At 41.8% G+C, this 11170-nt stretch overlaps 1 protein-coding gene across 1 annotated transcript; it reads right to left on the reverse strand.

The window, feature by feature from the left end:
- Positions 1 to 429: 429 nt before the first annotated feature.
- Positions 430 to 10098, reverse strand: LOC112217286 (MAP kinase-activated protein kinase 2). The gene is made up of 11 exons (XM_024377547.2): positions 9903 to 10098; positions 9175 to 9624; positions 5199 to 5338; positions 4792 to 4856; positions 4615 to 4694; positions 4331 to 4457; positions 3552 to 3627; positions 3103 to 3227; positions 2799 to 2884; positions 2614 to 2694; positions 430 to 1008 (listed from the first exon to the last, which is right to left on the reverse strand). Exons 2-11 carry the CDS (start codon positions 9448 to 9450, stop codon positions 799 to 801), a joined length of 1266 nt encoding a protein of 421 aa, XP_024233315.1. The 5' UTR covers positions 9451 to 9624; positions 9903 to 10098; the 3' UTR covers positions 430 to 798.
- Positions 10099 to 11170: the final 1072 nt, after the last annotated feature.

Below are 11170 nucleotides of genomic sequence, written 5' to 3' on the forward strand. Positions count from 1 at the left end.
ACTTCAATCATTAAGTATTTAATTCTAGGCTATTAAGATTCCTGTCTGAAAGCCCTCCAAACCATGTGCTAATTATATTTAGACTAAACTAACTTCTAGTTTTTGGTTCTTCATCAAATAAATGTTTATTTTTATTTTTTAACTTGCATTCAAATATTTGTTTTTCTGAGACTTGTATTTGAATATCAAAGGAAATAGTTACCTTTTAATTGATTCTCTATATTTGACTACTTCAAGTATTTGAAAAATTGGTCATTTCAAATAAACTACAAAATACAACAGTTTTTCTCTCTCACACACATCAGTCACTTAAACAGTCACGCATACACATACAGAAATGTGCATGAGGAAGGGGAGGTACTGTACTCCATGTGAGACCACACCTTCATACATGACACATTCAGACCCAAACAACAAAGCAATACAAACTTCCTTAGAAACAAACATTTATTTCATGAAAATAATAGCAGTAAATAAACATGACATCTACAAAACAAAAGCAATTATATTATAGATCAGTCTGATTAACTGAGCTGGAAACTCGTATGTGCTGGTGACAGAACAAGTAAAGGACAGAGAAGAGCCTTATCTTTCTGATTACTGCCAACAGAGGGCAAATTGCTGCCATCTCAATCTTGGTGTGGTCCAATTAAACACTTATTTTGAACAATAATGAGAATAGTTTTCCTGACCACAAGATCTGATTAATTCCCGAAACAACTCGTGATCAGGACCCTGGTGAATATTGGTCCAAATAATGTCCTTAATATAACACTCCCTCTCCCTTCCCTCAAACTCTCACTGGCTGTTACAAACCATTGCTCCGACTACTCCTTCACCCCCTCCTCCCCCACCACCTCCCCCTCCTCCCCCCTCTCCCTCAGCCTGCCCAGCACCAGGTCTATTGCGTCTCTTATTGAGCAGCGGGTTGTTGGACGTGTCCAGGTCTTTGATCTTCACCTGGTCATAGTCTACACGCATGGTGGCCAGGGCACTGGTCATCTCTTCCTGTAGGCAGACAGTACAGATACAGTGCTTTCAGAAATTATGCATACCCTTTGACTTATTCCACATTTTGTGTTACAGCCTGAATTCAAATTAAATATTTTTTTCACCCTTCCACACACAATACCAGATAATGACAAAGTGAAAACATGTTTTTAGAAATCTTTGCAAATTTATTGAAAGTTTAAATACAGAAATATCTAATTTACTGTACATAAGTATTCACATCCCTGAGTCAATACATGTTAGAATCACCTTTGGCAACGATTACAGCTTTAAGAGGTTTGAACACCTGGATTGTACAATATTTGCACATTCTTTTAAAAATTCTTCAAGCTCTGTCAAGTTGGTTGTTGATCATTGCTAGACAGCCATTTTCAAGCCGATTTAAGTCCACTGTAACTAGGCCACTCAGGAACATTCAATGTCGTCTTGGTAAGCAACTCCAGTGTATATTTGGCCTTGTGTTTTAGGTTATTGTCCTGTTGTAAGATGAATTTGTCTCCCAGCAGACTGACCCAGGTTTTCCTCTAGGATTTAGCCTGTGCTTTGCTCCGTTTACATTTATTTTCATCCTAAAAAAACTCCCTAGTCCTTTGCCGATGACAAGCATACCCATACCATGATGCAGTCAACCTCATGCTTGAAAATATGAAGAGTGGTAATCAGTGATGTGTTGTGTTGGATTTGCTCCAAACATAAAACGTTGTATTCAGAACATAAAGTTAATTTCTTTGCCACATTTTGTTGCAGTTTTACTTTCGTGCCTTATTCCAAACCGGATGCATGTTTTGGAATATTTGTACAGGCTTTCTTTTCACTCTGTCATTTAGGTTAGTATTGTGGAGTAACTACAATGTTGTTGATCCATCCTAAGTTTTCTATCACAGCCATAAAACTCTGCCTGACTCTCTGGCAACTGAGTTAGGAAGGAAGCCTCTCTTTGTAGTGACTGGGTGTATTGATACACCATCCAAAGTTTAATTCATAAATTCACCATGCTCGAAGGGATATAAATTGTTAGTTTTTTTTTACCCATCTACCAATAGGTGACCTTATTTGCGAGACATTGGAAAACCACTCTGGTCTTTGTGGTTAAATCTGTGTTTTAAAATTCACTGCTCGACTGAGGGACATTACAGATAATTGTTTGTGTGGAGTATAGAGACGGGTCGTTCTAAAACCATGTTAAATACTATTATTGCACACAGAGTGAGTCCATGCAACTTGTTTTGTGACTTGTTTATTCCTGAACATATTTAGGCTTGCCATAAAGGCTTGAGTAGTTATTGACCGAAGACATTTCGGCTTTTCATTTTAAATTAATTTGTAAAAATGTATAAAAACATTAAATCCACTTTGAAATTAGGAGGTATTGTGTGTATGCAGTGACACAAAATCGAAATGTAACCCATTTAAAACTCAGTTTAACACAAAATGTGGAAAAAGTCAAGGGGTGTGAATACTTTCTGAAGGTGCAGTGTGGGTCTTGTAAATATAGTGTTTACCACCCCCTAATGGCTTCTTAGTTTTAGATTAAATTGGCCCATTGATATGCAGTTTTTCTTTTTACCACAGTGTCTGTATTTAACAGTTCTCTAGTCTCACCTTGACATCGTCCCACAGTTCTCTGTCCTCTGTCAGAACACGGGACGTGTGCAGAGGAGTCGGAGGGACCACCATCGACTGCTGTTATGTCAACAAACACACACACACACACACACACACACACACACACAGTGTAAATGAGTCATATTATCCACAGCACTCAGACATGCAGTAGTAATACTCACATTGATCCAAGGGTGGTTCATGAAGTGCCCGATGGTCATCCTCTCGTTAGGGTCTGTCTTCAGCAGCTGGTTGATCAGCTGTTTGGCTACAGAGGTAAAGGTCATAGGTCAACAAGCATAGTAAATAAAACATGATCAGGTAAACTAGTCAAGATGCTTATCAAAGGACCTACAAATCACAACCGTAGTAGAAAAAGTAGAAAAATCTGTCAAATATTTGGAACTTTGCAGAACATAGTTTGTCTTGCAGTGAAGCATCTCCCTCTACTATAGACCACCCCCAGTTTTCTGTCTCTAGTCTGACCTTCCTCAGACACTTCCGCCCACTCAGGGTTGGGGAACTTGTACTGGCCCATCCTGATCCTCTGCTTCATCCCTGGAGAGATGGCCTGGCCAGTGTTAGAGTAGAACGGAGGGAACCCACATAGCCTGGGGACACAGCACACTCTTCAACATGAGAATAGAGCAACTACAGCTACTGCATGCACTCCAACTGGACACTCATTGAACAGTCATTCATACTATATACAAGGAGGGAGAGAAGGAGAGGGGGAAAGCAAGTGGACCATGAGAAGCTTAGTGTTAAAAGAGAGGTAGTAGAGAGAAATGAGGGTGTAAATGAGGCTTGGGGTGAACAGTAGGGGGAGTGAGAGTGAATGAGAGGCCTGTGACTTGATTCTCACACACAAACAGACACACTTACAGACACACTCACTGACACACTTATAGCACACAGACACACTTGGTACTCACAGGATGTACATGATCACGCCCAGAGACCACATGTCACACGACTTGTCATACTTCTCTGGACCAAGCACCTCGGGGGCTGATAGACAGACATTGAGACAGAGACCAAGACACCAAGAGACAACCAGTCAGGCAGACAGACAGGGACAATATGATGGGTATAAGTCAACCATAATACTTTATAGCCTACACACCATTCACATCCGGATAGTATACTACACTACTACTGGTGTAACAGACCCAACACTCACCAACATAGGGGGTGTAATAGACCCAACACTCACCAACATAGTAGGGGGTGTAACAGACCCAACACTCACCAACATAGTAGGGGGTGTAATAGACCCAACACTCACCAACATAGTAGGGGTGTAACAGACCCAACACTCACCAACATAGTAGGGGTGTAACAGACCCAACACTCACCAACATAGTAGGGGGTGTAACAGACCCAACACTCACCAACATAGTAGGGGTGTAACAGACCCAACACTCACCAACATAGGGGGGGTGTAAACATAGTAGGGGTGTAACAGACCCAACACTCACCAACATAGTAGGGGTGTAGACCCAACACTCACCAACATAGTAGGGGGGGTGTAACAGACCCAACACTCACCAACAACACTCACACTCACCAACATAGTAGGGGGTGTAACAGACCCAACACTCACCAACATAGTAGGGGGTGTAACAGACCCAACACTCACCAACATAGTAGGGGGTGTAACAGACCCAACACTCACCAACATAGTAGGGGGTGTAACAGACCCAACACTCACCAACATAGTAGGGGGTGTAACAGGGTGTCTGGAGGGAGTTGTGGAGGGTGGTCTCCTTGGCAAAGCCAAAATCAGTTAGTTTCAGAACGCAATTGGTCTCCTTGGTGGTGTACAGCAGATTTTCAGGCTGTTGTGTGTGTGTGTGTGTGGAGGGAGGGAGGGAGGTGTAAAAAAGAAAGCAATAAGTACATCACTAAAACCACCAGCGGTAAATACATGCCTGTCAGCGAGTGTCAGGTGAAAAATCAAATGATGTACATGTGTGTCAAGGAGTAGAGTCCCACCTTGACATCTCTGTGAGCTATGTCCATGTGGTGGAGGTACTCGATGGCCGTGCCTATGTCCCTCATGATCTCCGCAGCCTCTGATTAAAAGCCATGACATATGAATCTGATTAACAAAATGCGCACAGCTATAGGGTCACTGTAAATAATACAACACAGTTCCCCATCATAACTCACCTCTCTCTGTGAACGCCTGGTCCCCTCTGGCCTGAATGTGACTGAACAGCTCCCCTCCTTCCATACTGAGCCAGGAACAACAACAAGAGAGACAGATCAGAGCTTCTCAACAAGAGAACAAAGCCATCAATTAAACAAGAACAGCATTGTCCCTTAGTAATTACCAGGCAATTACTGAGCCCAATCAACTAATTCTAAGCATAATGACCAAGAAAGAGAACTGGGACATATTTGATGTTTATGAAAACTTTCATTTGGCCAGGAGTTTTTCCTGACCACGTGACCTAACCAGGAAAAATTCCTGGCCCTACTCATTAGTTACGGTTTTAAAGTCTGACATGCTAGAAAATCTAAGAGGATTCATTACACAAATGCATTCTGGTCTATGTAGTCTCTATGGTCCTCACCACTCCATGATGATAAGCAGGCATTTCTTCCCCTGGTGCATGTTCTCATAAAGGCTGAGGATGTGAACGATGTATGGGCCCCCCGACACTCTCCAATGCAGCTCTACCTCCCGCCGCGCCTTAGGACAATCATACAGAATCTGCCCCCACAGAGAAGAAGGGTGGGTATAGAAACAGAGACGAAGAGAGAGAACAATGGACATGTTTAGGAAGCACATTTACTATGACTAGGTATGATGATGGATGCAGCATGCATCTGTAGTGGAATGTATGCATCTATGCAACATGTACAGTATCAGTCAAAATTTTGGACACACCTACTCATTCCAGGGTTTTTAAAAATATTTTCTACATTATAGAATAATAGTGAAGATGTCAAAACTATGAAATAACATATATGGAATCATGTAGTATCCAAAAAAAGTGTCAAACAAATCAAAATATCTTGCTGTGACAAGGTAGGGTTGGTATACAGAAGATAGCTATTTGGTAAAGACCAAGTCTATATTATGGCAAGAACAGCTAAAATAAGAAAAGAGAACAACATTCCATCATTACCTTAAGACATGAAGGCCAGTGAATACGGAACATTTCAAGAACTTTAAAAATTTCTTCAAGTGCAGTTACAAAAACCATCAAGCGCTATGATGAAACTGGGTCTCATGAGGACCGCCAGAGGAAAGGGAGTCCCAGATTTACCTTTGCTGCAGAGGATAAGGTCATTAGAGTTACCAGCCTCAGATTGCAGCCCAACTAAATGATTCAGAGTTCAAGTTACAGACAACTGTTCAGAGGAGACTGCGTGAATCAGGCCTTCATGGTCGAATTGCTGCAAAGAAACCACTACTAAAGGACACCAATATGAAGAAGAGACTTGCTTGGGACAAGAAACACGAGCAATGGACATTAGACCGGTGGAAATCTGTCATTTGGTCTGATGAGTCCAAATTTGAGATTTTTGGTTCCAACAGTCGTGTCTTTGTGAGGACACAGAGTAGGTGAACGGATGATCTCCACGTGTGGTTCCCACCGTGAAGCATGGAGGAGGAGGTGTGATGGTGTGGGGGTGCTTTGCTGGTGGCACTGTCAGTGATTTATTCAGAATTCAAGGCACACTTAACCAGCATGGCTACCACAGTATTCTGCAGCGATACGCCATCCCATCTGGTTTGCGCTTAGTGGGACTATCATTTGTTTCTCAACAGGACAATGACCCAACACACCTCCCAGGCTGTGTAAGAACTAGTTGACCAAGACTGAGAGTGATGGAGTACTGCATTAGATGACCTGGCCTCCACAATCCCCCGACCTCAACCCAATTGAGATGGTTTGGGATGAGTTGGACTGCAGTGTGAAGGAAAAGCAGCCAACAAGTTCTCAGCATATTTGGGAACTCCTTCAAGACTATTGGAATAGCATTGCTCATGAAGCTGGTTGAGAGAATGCCAAGAGTGTGCAAAGCTGTCATCAAGGCAGAGGGTGGCTACTTTGAAGAATCTCAAAAATAAAATCAATGTTGATTTGCTTAACACTTTTTTGGTTACTACATGATTCCATATGTGTTATTTCATAATTTTGATATCTTCACTATTATTCTATAATGTAGAAAATAGTAAAAAAAATAAAGAAACCCTGGAATAAGTAGGTGTGTCCAAATTTTTTGACTGGTACTGTCTATCCTGTATGAGTGTGTTTTTGAGTGCATGTGTCCATGTTGTCTATAACCACTCACAGGTCTTGGAGGAATTGATCAAGGGTATAATAACAGCCTTAATCAGGTTAAAATCCCTGAATCTTAGTCCCACATCTCTCTCTCACCTCTCTTTGATACTTTCTCTCTCTCTCACACACACAGTCTCTTCATATTCTCACGTAAGTGAATCTATCATTACAAATAAAATCTGGACCCTTCATTCATATTAATTTGCTTGTCAGGACGATTCCCTCTAGAGCTTTTAAAATGAATGCTGCCTTTTATTAGTGCATTCAAAATCTGCCTTCAAAGTGTACCAGTAATAACAACCTTGCAATGTGATTGGATGTAAGGGTGGGAGGGATCCCCAGACACCACAGCCAGATAAACTAGCTTATCTTCTGTCTGTGACAGGATGCAGTGCATGGTGGGACAGGGAGGAGAGGGCAGGTTGAGATTAAACTGTTTATAGAGGAGTAACCTAATACTCTGCTGAAAACATTGTCCACAAATACTTGAAGAGCACACTTATGAAAGAATGTATACACTTGTGCCAGTACAACTGATCATACTCAACACATTTCATTGATCTATCTTTAGTCTACCTGGACAAAAAGAATAGGGACCTATTTTGGAGGTTGAGACTGTTCCATTGAAAACATATCCATAGGCTTTCTGTTATTGTTTTCTCAAGAATACTTCTGGTGACCCATTATTCAGGTTTTGAATTTGCATAACGTGTTGACCTAGCACTGTTTCCAAGTTGCTCACTATTCCAGTGGTTGAACTTCAAAGAACAGAAGAAAAACATTCCCCACTGGGCACAGATGTCAATTCAATGTCTATTCTGCATTGGTTCAACGTCATTTCATTAAAATGACGTGGAAACAATGTTGATTTAACCAGTGTGTACCCAGTGGGTGACCACAGATCCCCCTAAGTCCAAAAATGATAGATAGAACTTAGAGCACATGCCAAGGCATAACTTAAGGAAAGGGATGGGGACCATCTGGTCCAGGTGGGTTGCATTCTGTGCAGGCTTTTGTTCCAGCCCAGCACGAACACACACCAGATTTGAGTTGAATCAGGTATGTGAGAGCTCGGTTGGAACAAAAGCCTGCACACCAGAGTAGATCCTCTCTAGATGGAACATAGAATCAGTCCAGACAGAGCATGTCATTGTCCATACAACATGACAATGACTACTGGCACTAACAACCTACCCTCTGCGTAAGACACGGCCCCACACAGTACATCACTGTCTCTTCCCAGACTCATCCACTGTCTGTCTGGACAGGAGTAGTCGAGTTAGCTTAAAGCGCTGCACTGTTACCGCTGGTGGCTCCTCTCCAAACCCGGCTCACAGAGAGACAATTATCTATTGGTGTTATTAGTGCTTAAGTGGACCTCTTTACAAGAGGAACAGGCACCAGTCAAAGAAACACACTCTCTCTCTGACTCTCTATATCCTCTTGTTTGTTGATACAGTAAATGTAGCAGAGGGAAGAAGTGGGACAGAATGTGACAGTAAGTGACAACCTCTGTAACCTCTGCACACCAGATGCATGCTGTATACTGTAACCATGCCAAAATATGTCAATATGTCAATCAGTTTTTAGCATTATAATGTGGATATATGTCCTCCTTCATACAACACCCCACCCTACATCAGACAAATTAAGTAATTCCAAATAAAGGAGTGATCCCATTGGGGAAAGTGAGCTGGACAACTGAATGCCAAAATGTGCGAGGGGCTGCCTTAATCAACATCCATGTCATCGGTGCCCAGGGAGCAGCTGTTGCAGGGGGGTTGGTTAACTGCTTTGCTCATGGGCAGAACGGCAGATTATTTGATCCAGCAACCTTTTGGTTACTATCCCAATTCTCTTAACTGCTAGGCTACCTGTCGCCCCTGGTATCAAACCGCAAAGAAGGATGAGAGATCTGTCTAGGAAGCGACTGTCTAAGATGGAGGAGTAGTGAATAATTGATGACTATTCTCCCTCTTATCGTCACTATTGTAAATACATCCTCAAGTTCCCTTTAATTTACATCAGAGGATAAGAAAAGAAAGCAAGCAAGACCTCAAATACTTGGTGCCACTTGGGTCTGGTGACTGATGGTCTCTCTTGCTCAAATTAAATTCAAGGTGCTTTATTGGCATGTGAAACATATTTTTACATTAACAAAGCAAGTGAAATGGATCACACACACACACACACACACACACACACACACACACACACACACACACACACACACACACACACACACACACACTACCTTGAGGGCACACTTCTCCCCTGTCTTCTTGCAGTAGCATTCCATCACCTTCCCACTGATACCCAGTCCTAGTACTTGAGTTGTTATTTTGTAGTCCTCTGTGACTGCGTTGCGTTTGAACTCCAGTTTTGACTGGGCAGGCAGTTGGAAGAGTGTGGGGTCGCTAAGGGTGTCCCTGCCTGGGATGTGTAGAATGCTTCCACTCGGCGTCCCCTGGAGCTGAGGCTCGGATTGGTTGGCTGACTGCCTCTCTTCTCCGTTACCATTGTGTTGCATGATGTGTTTTTTGCGGTTCAATCCCACCCCCCTGCTCTCCACGGAAACAGACAGAGAGAGAGAGATGCAGTGGTGTCCCCTCCCCGTCCAATGTCCAGCAGCAGCCTCACGTTCCCTTTCTCCCCCCAGCTCCGAGACGAAATGGCAATTTTTCAGATTCCTTTCTCGATTTTACTTTCAATTATGAAGCAAAAATAGGCGAATTATTCCACAGTAGGCTTATTTCTTTCGAGGAATAGCTACCCTATAATAATATTGGCACATTGACCGAATAAGACGTTTTTGCATTGCATATCTAGAATAGTTAGTTATATGAAGCATTTTGAACTTCACTCTAAAAGAACATTCTAATTTGTGGTATAGTTAACAATCTATTATGCTAAATTTGAGTTTGTATTAAAATAAATGGAACACAGGTAACGTTAAATGTGGAACAGCAAATACATTTGTACCTGATGTCCAGTTTAGTTGGAATTGACCAAAATGCGCATTACATTTCCTGTAAAATCAGCGGCCAAATTTTTAAAAAGATAACAGTCCTCGGTCCAGTTCCCTATCCTCTAAGTTATTATTCTTTCCGTTATTTTCCTCTCCGTTATTTTCCTCTCCTGTGCCCTTATCTGGGGCTACACAAAACTCTTCAACTCCCCTTACGTCAGCGCAGCACGGCTCAAGTTTATTCACACGGCCCTCAACTCTTAAAGGAGCCGCCACACGCAAAGACGGGCGGCCAGTAGGGCATCCCACTGGGCACAAACATAAATTCATTGCCCATTTTAACTAGGCAAGTCAGTTAAGAACAAATTCTATTGACGCTGGGCCAATTGTGCACCACCCTATGGGACTCCCAATCACAGCCAGTTGTGACACAGCCTGGAATTGAACGGGGTATGTAGTGACACCTCTAGCACTGAGATGCAATGCCTTAGACCACTAAACCACTCGGGAGCCCTATTCCACATGGGTTCAAAGTACTTTTGAAACAGCGTTGATTCAACCAGTGTGTAGGATGTGGCATAGATTTTTGTTTGAACAAAAAATTGAATAGGACTAAAAATGCTGGTCAGTCACAGAAGTAGTCTTTGTGGTATTAGACATTGTAACTGCATGTCATAACCCACGTATGACATTATGTACTGCTTTATCTTCAGGACATTCTTGAGAGACGTTCATTAAAAACTACTCATCTAAAAAGATACACCTCTGACTGGACATTTACTGTATATTACATGGTGTCAGAAATTCGTGAGAGGCACACATCTCACAGCACATTCTCCAGTGTTATATCAACACTGAAAGAGTGGGACCATATACACACTGGAACCAGTGTTAAATTAACACACTGCTTAGTGTTAAACCTTATTCAGATATTTCCAAAGAGTGCCTTGCCTTTCGAGTCAATTGCAGAGTTACCAGACATATTCTGTACAATGGACTTATCAATAAATATGTTAAAGTTATATATATATATATATATATATATCTATATATATATATATCTATATATATATATATATATCTATATATATATATATATCATTGAACACAATATCATACGTATTTCATAAGGTCTTATTTTGAGGGCCTAGTTTTACTTTTATATCTATCAATATCTATATATTTTTTGACACCAACCTCCAAAAAGCAAGTTCTGCAGGTTCTAGTTTTGACTAATCTTTATTAATGTCCAGTCGTGTGGTCCAGTGTGGCAAGGAAAGAC

The sequence above is a fragment of the Oncorhynchus tshawytscha genome, linkage group LG02, assembly GCF_018296145.1.
Source record: "Oncorhynchus tshawytscha isolate Ot180627B linkage group LG02, Otsh_v2.0, whole genome shotgun sequence".
Classification (NCBI taxonomy): Eukaryota; Metazoa; Chordata; class Actinopteri; order Salmoniformes; family Salmonidae; genus Oncorhynchus; species Oncorhynchus tshawytscha.

Excerpts from the sequence above, each read along its gene's own strand:
- LOC112217286 (XM_024377547.2), bottom strand. The coding sequence starts at position 9,450 with ATGCAACACAATGGTAACGGAGAAGAGAGGCAGTCAGCCAACCAATCC. Across the intron at positions 4,857-5,198 it reads CTGCTTATCATCATGGAGTG|TATGGAAGGAGGGGAGCTGT; the intron begins GTGAGGACCATA and ends TTCCTGGCTCAG. Across the intron at positions 3,228-3,551 it reads GGCGTGATCATGTACATCCT|GCTATGTGGGTTCCCTCCGT; the intron begins GTGAGTACCAAG and ends CTGTGTCCCCAG.